We start from the raw sequence: 19811 nt of genomic DNA, 5'->3' as shown, positions 1-19811 counted from the left end.
TGTTATCAACAATGCTATCAAGCTGTTCAGCAAAAACCTGTGCAGCCTTGATATCAAGGCTGCATTCCATCAAATATGGCATAAAAGGAGCTTGTGCAAAACTGGAATCAATGGGTATCAGCATACACTCCACTGGTTAGAGTTATACCTGGTAATAGGAAGATGGTTGGAGGTCAGAAATAACAGCTCCAAGTCATCTCTGCAGGAGTTCCTCCATGTCTTAGCCCCCTATCATCTTACGCTGCTCCAATGACCTTCCCTACATCTTAAGGTCAGACACAGCAATGTTTGCAGATGATTACACAATTGGCAATTGTTCAAATACTGTAAAAGTCCATGTTCAAATACAACAAGATCTGGACAATATCCAGGCTTGGGCTCAAAGTCCTGAAGAAGGGCTACACCCGAAGCATCGACTTCTCCACCTCTTGATGCTGCCTGGTTTGCTATGTTCTTCCAGCCTCCTCCCTGTCTACTTTGGATTCCAGCATGAGGTTTTTTTTTGTCTCTAACCCAAGTTTGTTCCACTGCGATGTCTCTTCAAAGGTGCCCACTTTGAGTGCATGTCTGAGCGAGGCTAAGAACTTTTCAATGAGTCCTTTTCTCCCTGCCACAATCGCCATGACCTCCTCAGTCCTGAAGGAGGGTTCTACCCGAAACATCAACTTCTCCACCTCCTGATGCTGCCTGGCTTGCTGTGTTCAACCAGCCTCTTGCTTGTCTACTTGGGCTCAGAAGTGACAAGTAACATTTTCACCACAAAAATGTCAGCAATGACTATCAAATCCCTGCCCCTCGACATTAAGTGGTGTTACTCACGATCACTGAATCCCACACTATCAACATCCTTGGAGTTACCATTAACCAAAAGCTCAAACTGGACTTGGATCCACATTGGCTACACAAGCAAGTCAGAGTCTGGAATACTGTGGCAAGTAACTCACTTCCTGACTCCCCAAAACCTGGATACCATTTAAAAGGCACAAATCAGGACTGTGATGGAATATTCCCCACTTACCTAGACATACACAGCTCCAACAACATTCAAGAAGAGCAGCAGATACATGGGAACACCAGCACCTGCAAATTCCCCTTAGAGCCGATCACGACCCTGGCTTGGAAATAGATCATAGTTTCTTCACTGTAACTGCATCAAACTCCTGGAATTCCCTCCCTAAGGGCATTGAGATTCTACCTACAGCTGTTCAACAAGGCAGTTCGCTACCACCTTTACCATTGTACTCAGTGGTTGGCAATGTTGCCTCACAGCTCTAGGGACCCAATGTTCAATTCCACCCTTGGACAACTGCCTGAGTAGAGTTTGCACATGCTCCCAGTGTCCACACTGGTTTCCTCCACAGTCCAAAGATGTGCAGGTTAAATGGATCAGCTATGCTAAATGGATCATGGTATCCAAGGATGTGCAGGCTATGTGGATTAGCTATGGGAAATGCAGGGTTACAGGGATAGGGTAGGGGAGTGGGTCTGAGTGGGATGCCTTTTGGAGGGTTGGTGTGGAGTGATGGGCTGAATGACCTGTTTCCACACCAGGCTTCTTATGATTCTCAAGAGTAACTAGTTAATATTCACCTTGGGATTCATATAGCTTCATGTGTTGTAGGATTGGCCTATCCTATTAGCAGCAGCTTACAAATACGGCCCTAGCCATTTGTTCACCTAACAAGTTCATCCTGAAATCAAGCCCATCAAAGCTATTCTGATGGTCAATGACTCTCTTGATCTGATCATTGTTTGCTGTGTATCACACAAACTTGTAAATGGTCCAAGGGCTGACACTTCCAGATCTGAGGACAGACTTATAGTGGTAGGTAACTGAAGTATCTTAAAATTACTCAATTCCTGGTGGTAAAAAGAGATGCACAATGCTAAAAGTTAAGCATTTTTTTCAAAGCTGTAGCTTGGTATTAGATTCTTTCATTTAAATCCAATCTGTAAATACAAAAGAATATTCACATTCATCTTGAATCAATAGGTTCATAATCAGTGGTCATCACCACCCAAGTTACTAGATTTTTGACTGGTAACTCAAGTTTAACACATTGTTTAAATTCACGAGTTTCCTTTAATGGATTTATTAGCTTATTTGGAAGCTTGATGAAACACGATTTTCTAAGTGAAGAAAGCAAGAATGTTTCTGACATAGTAAGAACCATTAACTATAATGTAAGCAATTGTTTTTGTATAAATTTAGATCGTTATGTTGGTTTGTCAAGATGGAAGGGCAGTTTTTGTTTGCTTTTTAATCTATTTAAATTTGATTAACAATAAAAGATCAAAATGTAACATTCTTTTGCTGTTTTCTGACGCTTTCCTAAAGCCATTGGCAAAATAGACTTCATTCTTTGAACAGGTTTCAAATTAAAGATTTCTGATCTCAACTTACTGGAACATTCGTTCGTAAACCAATTGAAGTAAATAGTTCTAGCAACAATGAAAGTGGTTCCTTTGAGTAACTAATGCAATTGTTTGGAAGGTGAGGAATGAAGATTCCCAAGAACACATCTTTTCCTGTATGTGATCATTCACAAAAGTTGAAAAAAAAATCAAAAATTACACAATAGGATTTTATGAGATGCTTAAAAAAAGAGAAAGTTTGTAAATAACCGAGCATTACAGCATTTATGCAAACATGCATTCAAATCTAGATTAAGCAAGCTGGTCTATGCATATTCAAATCCAAGAACAATTGCCTTGAATATCGTACTCAAAATTATCTCGGAATGTGACTAATTTCAGGTGTATGGACAAGTTGGAACCCAATCCAGGTGCTGCAGAGATGTGAGCTTTAACTCCTGGGATGCAATATATGGTATCAACATTGGTATAAAGTGGTGTCATTTATGAACTCAAGCCAAGAATTTGTACAGCTTCACTTCAGAATAAAATTCATTTTACCTCAGGATCAGGAAAAGCCTCCATCTCCAGATTTACATTACATCCTTTGTATTGAGGTGAAACTAATAAGCTGTGTACAGGCCGTACTGCTCTAATGAGTATTTTGTTAAAATGAATTTGCTTTAACGCGATTAATGAATTGGAGATACTTTCTAACACGCGAAATTTGAAGGCGTGTATTGGTTATAACAAGATTCCGACCCCATTAATGTTACAGGTGCTGCTATCATGCGATTTCCTTATAACACGGAATTGCACAAGAAAGGAATTTGCATATTATAGCTGAACTGACTGTACTGTGATATACATTAAAATTTGGCTAAAAACAACATTTCTTGAAAAAAAAAGCACTAACACCTGTACTCTGGAAGAAAAAACTTATCATGTAAATTACTTATGCTTTCACTGGATAATATAACTTAAAGAAAAATGTTTAAACTAGAATTATGAAAAATTCTTATTCCATAAAATCAACAATGACATGTCACGGCACATTAAAACGTCACACAGCTTTAGTGGAGAGGTTAACTTAAATAACCACAAATTTTACATATCTTTTTAGAGACAATTTACGGTTTTTACATCATGCTATAGTTGCATTTTTATTATATAACAATATTAAACATTGCCAAATATTTTAATGTAGTTTTAGTATCCAGACATCTTTGCAACTTTCAATGGATGTATTACTGCCTTGTTTATATCTGTAAAAGGACAAATACTTGTACCTCCCTTTCAGACAGTTAGCAACAGGATACAAACAATTTGTGGAAGCTGGTAGTTTTCACTTATACTGTTCAAAAACCTATTTGATGCAACTCTAGCTTTGGGGCAAACAGCAACTCATCTCATATGTCAAAGGTGATTCTGAATATACATCTAGAGATTCCACCTCAAGAAGTGTCAGTGTTGGGAGGAGTGTATAAGAAAGAAATTACTTGGTATCCTTTCTTAGCATTGCAGGACCCTTCAAACACAATGGAAAAAGAGATACAATGGAAAGGCAGGAAAGTACAGTTGAGGATGACCAGTATATCCTCAATGAGCTGAATGGATGAATTCTGCTTCTACACCTTATTGTCCAATTACATGGTAATGAGAGGAATGGTGCAAACGATCATTTAAAGTTGAGAACAATTTCACAATAAGCAACACAAAACTTTACAAGGGCAAAAGAAAGTTTAATTTCACAATTACACCATGAACTGGATTACAAATCTTAACATGCAAAACTAATAGCTTTAAGAATCGATATGTAATTGTGAATTAAATAGTTTAAAATTGAGATTAAAGAATGAATTTATTTTTATGTAACATCTTTCATGACTTTAGGGCTTTCCGAAGTGCTTTACAGTTAAATTTCACCTTTTCTGAAGCAAGTTGACTTTTATGCTGTCAGAAATATTACTCAATTAGAACAAGATTAAGGTAAAACTTTACTCTTTCCTAAAACTCCTTGAAAAAAGTTCATAGTGAAATTTATATTCAAATTAATTTATAGTTGCTTTCTTAGCCCCAGTCCCATCTCTGGAAGCTATAGGCTCACAAGACAATGTTTACTTTAAATAACTCAGTAATAATTTCACAAATAAATAAATCTGGGAATTTTACAATTATATGTATAGCTTTTCCAGGCAGTTCTATCAAATATTACTGCCAATGTTACAAATTGCTTGGAATATTAAACTTCAGATTTGGCGATGTAGGGAGATAAAATGATAGAAGTGGGATGCTGAGTAGATTAGATTACTTAGTGTGGAAATAGGCCCTTCGGCCCAACAAGTCCACACCGACCCGCCGAAGCGTAATGCTCTCTCAAACCATACCCACTATAGAATAGCACTTTTACTCAGTGGAATTATTTTTTTATTTCCAAGAACGATTGCAAATTTACAGTAAAGTTAGGGCAGAATGATGTGTAATCCCTGGTTTACTAGGGAACTGGATTAAGACTTTCTGAATTCAATTCACACAGGATCATAAATAGTAGACAGAAGAACTATTTACTCCAATAGCCACATTTGTACACTGGTCACTAAATAGGACTAATGTCCAGTCCTCCATCACATTTATATCTTGGAAGGCAACGTCCTGCAAACAGTAGCAGTATTCTTCATTTTTAAAAATCTGACACATTTATCTCTGCCTTATGCAGTGCTGTGCTGAAATGGTAATGAGAGCATGTTGATCAATAAGCATTCAGGTTCACACAAATGTAAACAGAAGTCATTTGAATTTGTATTTCAGACTTTTATTCACTATTGAACAAAAGGCAATTGTGAGAAGTTAAACCCAATAGTTGATGTTAAAAGTTTAGAGGAAAAAGCTCTTCGGAAAAGGCAAATTCTATGAACTATAACATGAACGGCCAATTATACAAGAACGGAGGAAATCGGTGTAGTGATGGTGGTTGAATGAAAACATTTAAGTTTAACATTAGAAGAAACAGACATTTTCTTTTAAAAGATTCTCAATTTAAATGTTTTCTACAAAAATACAAACTACAGGCATAATGCAATTGTGAAACCCTGTCATTTTCCAGGTAGTAATGCTATAATGTCCGAATACATGCACAGAATCATAGAATTATACCATAGGTGGGCACCATTTGGCTCTTCATATTCGTACCTGCTGTCTGTGAGAGTGATTTGTTTAATTCACTCTTTGACCCCACCAAAAACCCCACAACTCTGCAATAATCTACTGTCCAGATAATTACCCAATTCTCTTTGGAAGCTGTGACTGAATCTGCTTCCAGCACAGCCTCAAGCAGTGTATTCCACCACACTGGACATGGTATCTCTTTATAATTCACTACAGAAGAATCAGCTTTATTAATGTCATTAATGCAAAGAAATATCAGGACATATTGAGGTTACAAAGCACTGGACATACAGAGCTAACAAAACAACAGAAATGTATAAATGCATTTGCATTGATTTTTATGTTCCAGAATTTAGATAACACTTCTAAGAAGCTGTCGCTTCATCTGAACTATTTACTATTATGACTCTCAGCAATATTTCCATATCAATTACTCCAATACCATTTTGTGTATTCCTTGACCAAATAAGAACATATTGTTTGAGGATAGACGGTCACGGAACTGTGAAATCCAAGTAAGGTCATTGGTTCCCGCTTCAAGTTATAAAAATATTTGCTCTTGAGCAAAATTCTGTATTTTTAGCTTCCGTTATGCTTATATGAAGTAAAATATTAATTGTTAAATCAGACCATGCAGATGACTGATAAGATTGGTTTCGTACATGCAATTTATGAATAAGCTGTATCCCTCTTTAGAGAAAATCACAAAAGTAAACCATACATGGAAAACCATTACCAAAAATAGTTTATTGCACAAGGCTCTCCAGCAATGTTATGCATAAATTTAAATCCCTTAACATGCTTACAGAACTTTCATACTGTACAAGATAGTTTTGCTTAGTAAATCCAAAGTGTACAGACCAAACTGAAAAACAAAATAAACAGAAAGCAAAAGTCAAATGAAAATAAACAGTTAGTAGCTACTGAGCAAACTATTCAATCATGTCAGGACAGCAGCAGTTAGTAAAAAAGAAACAATAATCATTGTAGTGCACAAATGATAACAAATAGTCAAAGCAGCTCATTCGGCTTATACATTACTTAGGCTAAGCATTTATGCTGCTGTTGAAAAATATTTTTCAGTTTTTTTCAGCTTAGTGATATAAACGTGCTTCCTCCATCTTGAAATATGTGGCAGTGGGACTTATAATGAATACGCAATTTTTCACAATTTTTAAAAATTCAATTAAGTTTTTTTTTAAAAACCTTGTCTTTCTGCTCATCGTGGTGAGGTTGCTTAGCAGTGGGGAATTAACTACTTTTCCACTGTAGGCAAGTGCAATACCCAGGTAATCAAAACCTGCTGTTTACTTTGCTCCCTTTACATTGACCCAAGACTTAATAGAGGAGCGCACAATTGAGAGCGCCTATCTAACATTCTATTCTGAACACAACTGTCAACTCAAGGCCATTTTATGCTGTGAATTTACACCTACTGGTCACTGGATTTAAAACCCTTATCCTTTTGTCAAACCCAGAATACCAAAATTTGTGCAATCCAATTGCCTAACAGCATTGTAAAGAAAGAAAAAAAATAGATGAATATTCATGTGCATGCACAAGCAAACTGTAATATATAAACAAGCATCTTTAGCATTTGCTGCTGAAGTTAAATAAGTTGATATTATTTGGGCTTGCTTTATGTCCACAAACATGGAGAATCAAAAAGGTACAAAATGTTTTTAGCTATGGTTTCTTTGAAAAGGAACAAAAGATTTTTATGTTAAAAGTGAAAAGGAACAAAACACTGTCCTCAGGTAGAACTTTGATTTACACAATACCAACATAATGCTGCCCAAGCCTTAAACTAACAAATATATCTTAAACTAGAAGAACTTTCAGAACTGTAAAACAAAAATTACAACCATTTTTAAAGTTAAAGTTACAATTTAATTTTAATAAATTAGACTCAATATTTTTCTTGACCTTTTAAGCACTCCTTGTAATTATTCCCCCCTCCCCATCATTCAAGGGTTAGAATACCCAAACAGTTAGTTTTTCCCAGTCAATCCAGGTTACTGAATTGCTGATGGATTGACTTTCTGAAAACAAGTTACCTCCCACCTCCTTTTTTTTTTAATGGACCCAGTAGTCTAACAAAAATCACAAGTGGAAGTTGGATTCAGGCAATTACAAGCAATATTTAAATCCATTGCCAGTCATGTGAATGAACGTTTTGCTGTTAGGCAGCCAAGGAAACAAGAATGTAAATAAAGCAGAGAGATTTGGAAAACATTCCCATCTTCAGCATTACTGAGGGCTTTTATATTTGTGGTGGTGCAGAAATTGTTCCTTGCTGACAGGTCCTACTTGCATGGTTAGTATTTGCACTACTGTTGAGGTCAGTTTCTGTACTATTGCTGGACACCTCTGTTGTTGCTGGGACTGCGCCATCAGCAGTAAGTTCCAACAATTGTCCTTCCATTTGTGTCCATGACGACATAGATTGGTGTACAGTTACTGTATGCTCCTCCATTTGTCGCTGTAAACTGTCCATCTCTTGCCTTTGGATAAAAGAGAAGGTTTTCTCTTTAACAATTATAAACAGATTTCCAATGATATTGTCCATAGATAATTCAAGATCCAAACAGTTCTGTGCCAAAGCATTAACTATTCTAGTAAAACAAAATTTACTGCAACAAGAAACAAAAGCTCGGAAATGGAAACAGAAATTGCTGGAAATACAAAGCTCAGGCAATGAATGTAGAAAGAAATAGATAAGATTTTAGGTTGAAGAGTCATTTACTGAAGTAGGCAGTAAGATGCACGAACCTTACTTGTAATTGTAATGCTGCCCAAGACTGCAGCTATCACAATAAAGCAAATTCAGCAACAGAACCAACTCATGCTGCAGTACTTGGTTGCTTTTCCATGGGAACTCTCAAGATTGTGCCAGTCTCAAGAAAGCCATCCTCGATCAGTTATCCTTGAGAACACCATGATCTCCAAGCTCATTTTCCATACAAAAACCTGTTGCTGCCCTCTAAATGCTGCTTCTTTTGCCTACAAATGCATGCTTGAATCTCTTCAAAACAGGTTTTCACTTTCATCTCATCACAAATATTGCTCTAATCAAAGTTAGAAACAGTATCCTCATCAGATACAGAGGCAAAAGTAGGCTTTTTTATTCCATCATGGCAGACAGGTTTCTCAACATGCCTTCTCCTCACAACCCTTGATCGTTTTACTCATCAAAAACCTAACAATCTCTGTCTTAAGTACACTCAATGACTTGACCTCCACAGCTCTCTCCAGCAATAAATTCCATAGAGTCACGAGCTGAAGAAATTCTCTCATCTCAGTTCTCAAAGACTGCTCATACCTTGTGGTCTTTATACAACCTTAGACTGCACAACTTTCTGCTACCCATCAGCTTTGTGTAGCTCAGTAGAAATACCCCTGCTTAAACCCACCTGTATCTATTCAAGCACAAGCAGAGAATCTTCAGTAATAGCCTATATTGTTCCTTTTCCTTACCTACAAGTTATAAGCTAATTTTTAAAAAAAAAAACTTATTTTATATGCAGCTTTTACTTAAGTAAATATAGCATTCTTCACTTGAGATTCTTGGACAAATATTGGCCCAAATTTTCTAGTAGGTGTGGCTATTTACTATCATTAAGGGTTAAAATGGACAGCAACATCCACTGTCTGGTCAAGTATAGAAATAGTCAAATTCCTCTAAGTGTTGTTCAACATGGAGAAATATCCATTCATCAGCTGAGGGAAGACAGTACATGGTAATCTGTGCCCATGTTTAACATGAAGCCACAAGACTTCATGGGGTGCGGAGTCAAGTTGAGGATTCCCAGGGCAACTGCATCCTGACTGTATACCAATGTGCCACCACCTCTGCTGGGTCTGTCCTGCCAGTGAGACAGGACATATCGAGGGATGCTGATGATGGTGTCTGGGACATAGACTAAGGTATGATTCCGTGAGTAAGATTATGTCAGGCTGCTGTTAGACTTTTCTGTGAGACAGCTCTCCCAATTTTAGCACTAGCCCCCAAATGTTACTAAGGACTTTGCAGGGTCAACAGAGCTGTTTCTGCCTAAGTCAATGCCAGGTGATCTGTCCAGTTTCATTCCTGAGACTTGGGAACTGAGTGGCTTGCTAGGCCATTTCAGAGGGCAATTGAGAGTCAACCACATTGCTGTGGGTCTGGAATCACACCAGGTGAGGATGATAGATTTCCTTCCCAGGAAAGTTTTTCCAACAATTGACAATGATCTCATCAGTAGATACTTAATTCCAGATTTTCTTAATTACAGAATTCATACCCAGGTCCCCAGAACATTATCTGGGTGTCTGAATTAATAGTTAAGCGTTAACACCACTAGGCCATCACCTACTCCTGTCCAATGAAGGAAAGCATTCTAGATGCCTTATTTACCATTTCATCTATGTGTCCTGACACCTTCCGAGCATGTGGACATACAGTCCAATGTCTCTTAGGTTTTCTGCCCCTCTCAAAACCTTACTGCTTATTGTATAGGATGATTTATCGTACGGGTTGATTTAACGTATGGGATGTATTTAATTAACTGAATTGAAATTTGCAAGGAACATTATTTTATTCTAATTGTTTCGATCTGTGGTAGTTTTGTAAAACTTGACAGTTATTTAAAAGATTATTCAATGACTTTAATCTGTAATGAATTACTGCAAAATGCATGTACATTAATCAAGACTTTTAATACTTCAAAACAAACCCACCTTTTCATAAGGAACTTACCTCAACTGCTTTAGACAACTGTGGAGATTGTTAAGAGGCTCTTTACTCACAGCCGTCGGTGGCCTGAGCAATTCTTCAAGAAGGGAGGCAGGTACAGGGCAATCAGGGATCTTTACTGGAGTCACTGGATTTGATGAAACAACATCTCCTTTCAACTCCATTCTCTATTTAAAAATATGTATTTAAATGATAGTGTTACACTGCATTTACAGCATGGAAACAAAGCATTCCACCCAACAGTTTTGTACTAGTATTTAAATACTAAGTTCCACCTAAGTCTCCTCCTGCTGAATTATCGCAAAATTCGTAACTTCTTCAATCCTATAAAATAGATCAAGGTTGCCAAATAATAGTTAAAATTAAAAAAAAGTCTTTGTTGCATAATGTGTCAAAATCTAACATCATAACATTTAGTGGGACATAGAGGACTAAAAAATTCTGTATATATTACAACTAGCTAAAATTGAATTATACTTTGATAAAATCAATCATCTTTCTACACAAATTAAGCCAAATCTAAGCATTCAGTTCAATGGTGGCCTTCAGAGTTCTCCAGAAAGATTTGGCCATCATTCATGTGGACAGGATTAAAATTAATATTACAATAATACACATGTTGATTTCCTGCTTTTGATACTAGTTAATTATCTGAATAAAGAACATTACAGGAGACATTTTCTGATGGCAAAAGTTGAGTAGTCAAATGAAAAAGGGGCTAGGTTCAAGAGCAACCTATACTAGTAAAATAAATTAGCTAATAATATTTATGCCTATGTGAGTAATATAAGCTGGAATGCATTGCCTTCATGTGTGGTTGGGGAAAAATTCTATTGTGCGTTTTGAAAGGAGGATTATATGAATAGCTAAAGAGAAAGAATGGAAGGCCAGGAGTGGGATGAGCAAGTTCCCTCATGCAGAAAGCCAATGTGGACTTGATGGGCTGAACAGCTTCTTTGTGCTGTAACCATTGTAGAATTATCAAACACTTTGGGACAGGCAAAATGAGACATTAAATAGGGCAAAATTATGTTTGAGAAGTCATGTTCTATTTCCTAAAACTAATGTCAGGCACATTGGGATTCAATGTAAGTGGCAAATAGTGCTTGGCAGTTCTTAGTTTTAAATCAAATGGTTGGTATTTTTGTTTGGCAGCCCACACTATGAAAGAATATAGGCTAAAGGCTCAAGAAAATGAGATGAGACCACAGAACAGCCATTATCTTTCTAAATTGCGTGGAGCGAGGCAAAATCACAGCAGACCACAGTGATCAAGTCCAAATATTTCAGGGTATAAACATCACCACTGAACAGGAAATTCGACGTTTCGGGCATAAGCCCTTCATCAGGTTCCTGATGAAGGGCTTATGCCCGAAATGTTGAATTTCCTGTTCCTTGGATGCTGCCTGACCTGCTGCGCTTTAACCAGCAACACATTTTCAACTCTGATCTCCAGCATCTGCAGACCTCACTTTCTCCTATAAACATCACCATTACGATAATTATACTGTTCTACCCTAGGGTTAATCACTTACCTTCCGTGTTTTTGTCTGTTTCAGATCCATCTTCAGCTGCTGGTTTTGTTGCAGTAATGTCTTCATGGTATTTCTTAGTTCTGTCACCTTAGTTTGGAGCATGAATTTATCCTTACGGGTGACTGTCAATTCCTCCTGCAGTTCTTCCAGATTCACCTTTACACCCTGTAAAACAGTACAAGGAAGAATCAGTTCCATTTTAAGTTTAAACTTAAAGTTATAATAGACAGCTACCAAAAAAAACTGGAAATATGCAAATTTGCATGAAAATGTTTAATAAAAAGCTAGCCAAGATGCTATTGTTAAAAAAAAAACAAGGAAGTCAATAGAGAATAAATGCATATTTTTGTGCCAAATTTGTGGGATAGTTTAACTAAGGACCACATTCTTTCACTATTCGACTGAAATGGTCAAAAAAAATACTCTTTGGACATTTCAGAAGCGACAATGCACAAAAATGAAAAAGTATATTCATCTCCTCACACACTAGTTCAAAAAGACAGTTTGTATATAGTGACACTCTTGAATTAGTTATTAGAGAACAAGTAGATAATAACTTAAGCCGAGTAACCATCCCAGTTCCTCCTTTTCTTTTAAATGAAAAGAACCCATTATATCTAAACTGAGATCAGGAACTCATTAAGTGAAGCTTAGGGCATGAAGCTGTTGTAAAGACGGTATCATTTTATTTTACTGGATTTTTGATTGTGGATTGAAAGCCAAGGATTGTGAAAGGAAGTGCTGCAAATTTAAAGGCAAATTACTTCAACTTTTTGTAAGTAGTATTTACATTGCTGCTTCGGTGGGGTGGTGGACTATTAGTAGATGGGTTGGCACTTGGGGATATGTCTGAACTGAGATTTAACTGACAACTATCTGATCGGTTCCTGGATAACTAAACAGTTTGTCAATGTGACTTATACTGACAGAAGGCTTTGGACCACTGGAAGAAGACTTGCCCTGGCTTTCTTAATGAAACATCTGAAGCTGAAGAAAAACCATTTATTTTCCCTCGTCAGTTGCTGTAAATCACGGCTTTTATCCAGGAAGGCAAGCATTTTGCAGTTAATCTACCAGTTACCTAACCGTCCTGCGAAGGATTGCAAAAGAGCTGAAGAACAGGGATTGAAGAGTAGAACCCCTGGCAATGTATTGGTGAAGATAGAGAAGTGGTTGACAGAGAGAAAACAGAGATTTGGAATAAACAAGTCCTTTTAGAGTGCAGGCAATGATGAGTGGGGTACGGCAGGGTTCAGTGCTGGGACCCCAGCTGTTCACAATATAGATTAATAATTTGGATGAAGGAATTGAATGCAACACCTTCAAATTTGCAGAAGACAGTTAGCTGGCTGGCAGTGTGTGCAGCTGCAGGGAGACTTGGTCAGACTGGCTGAGTGGGCAAATACTTGGCAAATGTAATATTATGTGAATAAATGTGAGCGTATCCACTTTGGGTCACAAAAAACAGGAATGCAAATTATTATCTGAACCGTGGCAGTTTAGAAAAAGGTGAGGTGCAACGAGACCTGTGTGTCAGGGTGAAACACCCTGAAGGCTGATGCAGGTGCAGCAGACAGTGAGGAAAGCTAATAACATGCTGGCCTTCATAGCAAGAGGATTGAGTATAGGAGTAGGGAAGTCTTGCTGCAGTTATACAGGGTCTTGGTGAGGCCTTACCTTGAGTACTGTGTACAATTTTGGTTTCCTAGTCATTCTTAGGACATTCTTGCTATTGAGGGGGAGTCGATTGTGTAGGTAGATGCTGAGGAAGGAGATGGTGGCTGTATTAGTAGGTCTGCTTCAGGATGTGGTTAAGAGCTTCAAGGCAGAGGAGATGACCTGCGTGAGTGTAGTGGCAAAGAGACTCGCTGAGATCCTTGTGGAGGGAGGAGAAGAATTTCTTCAAGGTGGACATCCTTTGAAGAGGCTGCGCAGTGAAGTTTTCAGCAACTCGCACAAAGTGAGGACTGCAGTGCTGGAGAGTCAGAGTCCAAAGAGGTGGTGCTGGAAAAAGCACAGCAGGTCAGGCAACATCCAAGAAGCAGCAAAGTCAACGTTTCGGGCATAAGCCCTTCATCAGGACTTTCCTGGTGAAGGGTTTATGCCCAAAATGTCAACTCTCCTGCTGTTCCAAAGCTGCCTACTGTGCTTTTCCATCACCACCCTTTTTGACCCATTCTTGCTATTGAGAAAGTCCAGCGAAGGTTCACCAGTCCGATTCCTGGGATGGCAGGACTGACATATAAGGAAAGGCTGGATCAAGTGGACTTATACTCAGTGGAATTAAGAAGAGTTTTGGGGGGGGGGGGGGGGGGGGGGCAGCGCTCTCATAGAACCATACAAAATCCACTTGAGACTCGACAGGCTAGATGCGGGAAGATGATACCTCATGTTGGGCAAGTACAGGACTAGGGGTCACAGTCCAAGAATAAAAGATCCGCCATTCAGGACTGAGATGAGAAAGAATTTCTTCACTCAAAGAGCAGTGAATCTGTGGAATTTTCTTCCACAAGCTGTTGAGGCCAGTTTGTTAGATATATTCAAGAGGGAGCTGGATGTGGCCCTTGCAACTAAAGGGATCAAGCCATATGGAGAGAAAACAGGTGTGGGATACTGCAATTGCATGATCAGTCATGATCATATTGAATGGTGGTGCAGGCTCAAAGGGCTCCTATTTCCTTTGTTTACTCCAATGAGTTGTGATGCTGTACAGTTTTATGTGAAAGGTTATAGTCAGTGGCATTTCATAGCAGGCCAAATGCTGCAAAGTGGGATTAAGATGGATGGTTGGTTTCCCAGCTAGTGCGTGCCCAGTAGCAAGTGGTTTCTTTCCATTCTGTCAATTTTCTATGCTTATGCCGCCTCCATCTCCATACTATAGCAGGAGGTAGAACTTGCATTTAGTGAGTTGCCCGAATACATAACCAAACTACTGTGACTAATCAGTTGAAAGCGGACTTTTTTCACCTATTTTGGTTTCATTCTGAACTTTGCATCTTACAGGAAATTAACTAAATGATGGGGAGAAACTACAAAAATTCCGAAAAAAGACAACTCATTCAGCAGCGAACCTTAATCAAAGTATGATAAGGTTAGATGCCTTGGTGCAGAGATCAAAACATGAATCTTCTTGTTCATATCACCTACCTGTAAGGCTTCCTGTAGCGCTTCTAACTCCTTCTGACTTCGCTGTTCAGTTAGTGAGAGATGCTGTCTTAAGGCTTGTAGGTCCCTTTCCTTCTGTTCAACTTCCCATTTCAAGTCCTCCACCTAAAAAGAAAGACCTTTTAAAAACTTTGTCATAATCACAATAATTAGTTAGTAGTCTACATGTAAAAGCCATTTGCCAAACTAATTGCTATCGCTGGCGACCAAATCTGCCCTCCTATTCTAAAAAGACAAAATGTTAATCACACAGATGACCAAATATTTTTCATACATTGTGTTTAGAATTAAAATTAAAATCTTTAGCAAATCTAGTGTCACAAGTTTATTGATAACAGGTTAATCAATGTTTACCATAAAAGAACTGCAATTTAGTCTTGGGATAGTCAATATTGGACCAAGCAAACCAACCACTTAATTAAACTTGGCATGATCCTTGTGGATATTCTTTGTGTCTGTAAATTGCCTTATGATAATGAAATGGAGCATGGCTCTTGATAAAAAAAATGCAACATTCTCCATCAGCTGCTAGTGATAACATTTATCTCACAAATAAAGCTTCAGCATTCTATTCCTCAGATCTTATATACACCTTTAGTAAATTCATTCAAGTTTTTACCTCAAGTCATTTTACAATCTAATTAAGATCATACAGCCATGATTAAAAGCAAGACAAGTCGACGGCAGATGGAGCAGCAATATTAAACTAAAGTTACTCCAGATCTTTGTCTCTTCAATATAACTGTTACTATTCCATTTGCTTTCTATTCTGTAATATCTGTAATCTCAAATCATCCTCTAACATTTTCTAATGTACCCTTTCATTAACATTGTTCCTTTTCTATAATATAGCTCAGATTCAGGAAACCTAGGTTCAAGTCGCACCTGATCCAGATAACATCTCTGAAAAAGTGGATTTGAAAATGTAAAACCCAACACTTTTCCACCTCTTTCTTCACACATGAAGAATTATATCAGAGTCAAAATATAACTGTTACAGAGACTGTCAGACCCAAGTTTTGCAAGCACTCTGGTTTGTATGGCAGGTTTCCAATATCAACAATATTTTATTTTTACTCTGGATCCAGAGATGTGTTTTCAGCAGAATAAAGATCAGCTCTAAATGCAACAAATGAATAGAAATTACAGACAATAGAAGGGGGAATGTATCAAAATAGAGTTCATAGTGTGAAATTGTTTAAATCAATGCTGAGACCAGAAGGCTATAAAGTGCCTAATCCAAAAATAAGGGATCCTCCAGGTTTCACTGGAGCACTGCAGAAAGTCTAAAAGAAAACATGAGAATTAGAAACAAGCTGACGTCTTAAAATCTGGATTAGTGGTGCTGGAAGAGCACAGCAGTTCAAGCAGCATCCAAAGTGCAGCGAAGTCGATGTTTCGGGCAAAAGTCCTTCATCAGGAATAAAGGCAGTGAGCCTAAAGCGTGCAGAGAGAAGCTTGGGGAGGGTGGGGGTGGGGAGAAAGTCGCATAGAGTACAATGGGTGAGTGGGGGAGGGGATGAAGGTGGTAGGTCAGGGAGGAGAGGATAGGTGGAAAAGAAGATAAGCAGGTAGGTCCAGACAAGTCATGGGGACAGTGCTGAGCTGGAAGTTTGGAACCAGGGTGAGGTGGGGGAAGGGGAAAATGAGGAAACTGTTGAAGTTCACATTGATGCCCTAGGGTTGAGGTGTTCCGAGGCGGAAGATGAGGCGTTCTTCCTCCAGGCGTCTGGTGGTGAGGGAGCGGCGGTGAAGAAGGCCCAGGACCTCCATGTCCTCAGCAGAGTGGGAGGGGGAGTTGAAATGTTGTGGTTGATTGGTGCGGGTGTCCCGGAGATGTTACCTAAAGGGCTCTGCTAGGAGGCGCCCAGTCTCTCCAATGTAGAGGAGACGGCATCGGGAGCAACGGATACAATAAATGATATTAGTAGATGTGCAGGTAAAACTTTGATGGATGTGGAAGGCTCCTTTAGGGCCTTGGATAGAGGTGAGGGAAGAGGTGTGGGCGCAGGTTTTACAGTTCCTGCGGTGGCAAGGGAAGGTGCTAGGATGGGTGGGTGGGTTGTAGGGGGACGTGGACCTGACCAGGTAGTTACGGAGGAAACGGTCTTTGCGGAAGGCGGAGAGGGGTGGGGAGGGAAATATATTCCTGGTGGTGGGGTCTTTTTGGAGGTGATGGAAATGTCGGCGGATGATTTGGTTTATGCGAAGGTTTGTAGGGTGGAAGGTGAGCACCAGGGGCGTTCTGTCCTTGTTACAATTGGAGGAGTGGGGTCTGAGGGCAGAGGTGCGGGATGTGGACGAGATGCGTTGGAGGGCATCTTTAACCACGTGGGAAGGGAAATTGCGGTCTCTAAAGGAGGCGGCCATCTGGTGTGTTCTATGGTGGAACTGGTCCTCCTGGGAGCAGATACGGCAGAGGCGAAGGAATTGGGAATACGGGATGGCATTTTTGCAAGAGGTAGGGTGGGAAGAGATGTAATTCAAGTAGCTGTGGGAGTCGGTGGGTTTGTAAAAAACGTCAATGTCAAGTCGGTCGTCATTAATGGAGATGGAGGTCCAGGAAGGGGAGGGAGGTGTATGAGATGATCCAGGTAAATTTAAGGTCAGGGCAGAATGTGTCGTCTTGAAATGGCAAGTGACTGGAACTACCCAAGTGACCTGTGGTCCAAAATGATTGAACATAATGTTCACTCATGACTCAAAGCACCAGCAAAGCTATGCGGAATATGCACTTGTTAATGGCTAGATACAATGTTGGAGACAAGGTGGTTGGGGTGGAGAAAGTAAAAAATGAGGTCTGCAGATGCTGGAGATCACAGCTGAAAATGTGTTGCTGGTTAAAGCACAGCAGGTTAGGCAGCATCTCAGGAATAGGGAATTCGACGTTTCGAGCATAAGCCCTTCATCAGGAATGAGAGAGAGTAGCCAAGCAGGCTAAGATAAAAGGTAGGGAGGAGGGACTTGGGGGAGGGGCGATGGAGGTGGGATAGGTGGAAGGAGGTCAAGGTGAGGGTGATAGGCCGGAGTGGGGTGGGGGCGGAGAGGTCAGTAAGGAGATTGCAGGTTAGGAGGGCGGTGCTGAGTTGAGGGAACCGACTGAGACAAGGTGGGGGGAGGGGATAGGGTTAACTTCCATCTGAAACAGATTGGTAAAAACAGCACTTCTGAAAATGAAACACTCCTTCATGACTATACTTGGTTCCACTTAGGTTCAAGTCATCTGCACCAATTAACCTATGAACACACTCCCGCAGGAGAACAGCTGGAATATGATGAAAACGTGGCTAAGGTCACAAGGAGGCAAATACAAGTGAATGAAACCAATCATTTTCACTCAGCTTGTTTTAAAATTCAACCAAATAAACATTACAGCCCACATTAAAACCAATAATTCAAGTTGTGCAAGATTCCACATAGATAATAGCGATGTAGTCATGTGGTAAGTTGTACCTCCTGGTTTACAGTAACTGGTTTATTAAGCTCTTCATCCAGCTGTTTCTGCAATAGTTTAAGCTGGGAGTGAGCTGCAGCCAATTCCTCCTGGAACTGTGCTACTTCCTGAGAGTGTTTCTTATCCTGGGCTCTGCAACAGAACAGAATGGGAACAAAATTAGATAAATCCAAATCATGATGAAGCAGGAATTCCAGGGACCATTAGGAAATCAAATTATTTAAAACAATGATTGTTTCAAATTGAACTTGGTCAACCTGAATATGGTGTGATCTGTCCTATAAGTTAAGTTTTCAAAAGAAATGATGCCACATTTTCATCAAGTAAAACTGCAGTGGTTTCTTTGATCACTGTGCCAGGACATTTAAAAACTTTTCTACTGGAAACATTCATGTTCCATAACAAAATATTTATTTTTAAAATAAACTGTTTGAATTTCAAAAATTATTAGAAAACATGTTCATGTGGTTTCTGACTACTTTTTCATGTTTTTTGTGGTTACACCATATTTTTTCTTTATTCATTCATGGGGTGTGGGCATCATTTGGCAAGACCAGTATTTTTTGCCAAAACCCAGCTGCTCTTGAAATAAATGCCTTCCTCGACTATTTCACAACATTGCTGTGTATCCAACATTCCCTCAGATGTTTCTTCCTCCTGCACAAACTGCCAAGACCTATGCATGGCAGCACTTTCTGGAAACAGAGTCATGCAGTGGCATGGGCATGACAAATCAACATGCATGGGGTTTCCCAAGGCCATGCTGCTTCAGGGAAACACATTGTGTGGGTGTGCAGTCACAAGTATGACAGGATGCAGATTCCTTTCCCTGAAGAACATTCATGAATCGGATGGGTTTTGACAATAATGGATTATAGTTTTATTGTGGAGAAAGTGAGGTCTGCAGATGCTGGAGATCAGAGTTGAAAATGTGTTGCTGGAAAAGCGCAGCAGGTCAGGCAGCATCCAAGGAACAGGAAATTCGACGTTTTGGGCATAAGCCCTTCCCTGCTGCGCTTTTCCAGCAACACATTTTCAACTATAGTTTTATTGTCACCATTACTGAGACAATCTTTCAATTCCAGATGCATTAGTATAGTTTAAACTCCACCAGCTACTCTGGTGGGATGTGAACCAATTTCCCCAGACTTAGACTGAGCCTCTGGATTATCAGTCCAGTGATTTTGCTATTATGTCATTATCGCCCCAGATCAGAAAATCACGTCTCCATTAATTCATCGGAAACCGGCCATCCTTCCCAACTCTCCACATGAGCTAACAACCCCAATTAAAGTGTACCCAAATAAATCTCACTTCTGTCCTTTTCCCCCAGAGTATAGTGAGATATGACAAAGGGCTCTCATTAACAACTTATAGTCCTACAATTCTAGAAAACTTATCA

At 39.3% G+C, this 19811-nt stretch overlaps 1 protein-coding gene across 5 annotated transcripts in view; it reads right to left on the bottom strand.

The window, feature by feature from the left end:
• Positions 1-5218: 5218 nt before the first annotated feature.
• The window catches only part of golga3 (golgin A3), a 73788-nt gene continuing 59195 nt past the window's right edge, over positions 5219-19811 (bottom strand). For all 5 annotated transcript variants that reach the window (XM_060843402.1, XM_060843400.1, XM_060843404.1 and 2 more), the window contains 5 exons: positions 18409-18541; positions 14938-15060; positions 11791-11955; positions 10259-10422; positions 5219-8024 (listed from right to left, as the gene is read on the bottom strand). In XM_060843402.1, the coding sequence (XP_060699385.1) occupies positions 7784-8024; positions 10259-10422; positions 11791-11955; positions 14938-15060; positions 18409-18541 (826 nt within the window). In that variant the 3' untranslated portion in view covers positions 5219-7783. The remainder of the gene's footprint in view (positions 8025-10258; positions 10423-11790; positions 11956-14937; positions 15061-18408; positions 18542-19811) is intronic.

This window comes from Hemiscyllium ocellatum, chromosome 24, assembly GCF_020745735.1.
Source record: "Hemiscyllium ocellatum isolate sHemOce1 chromosome 24, sHemOce1.pat.X.cur, whole genome shotgun sequence".
In the NCBI taxonomy this organism is placed as follows: Eukaryota; Metazoa; Chordata; class Chondrichthyes; order Orectolobiformes; family Hemiscylliidae; genus Hemiscyllium; species Hemiscyllium ocellatum.
This window is presented reverse-complemented; position numbering and strand designations above follow the sequence as displayed.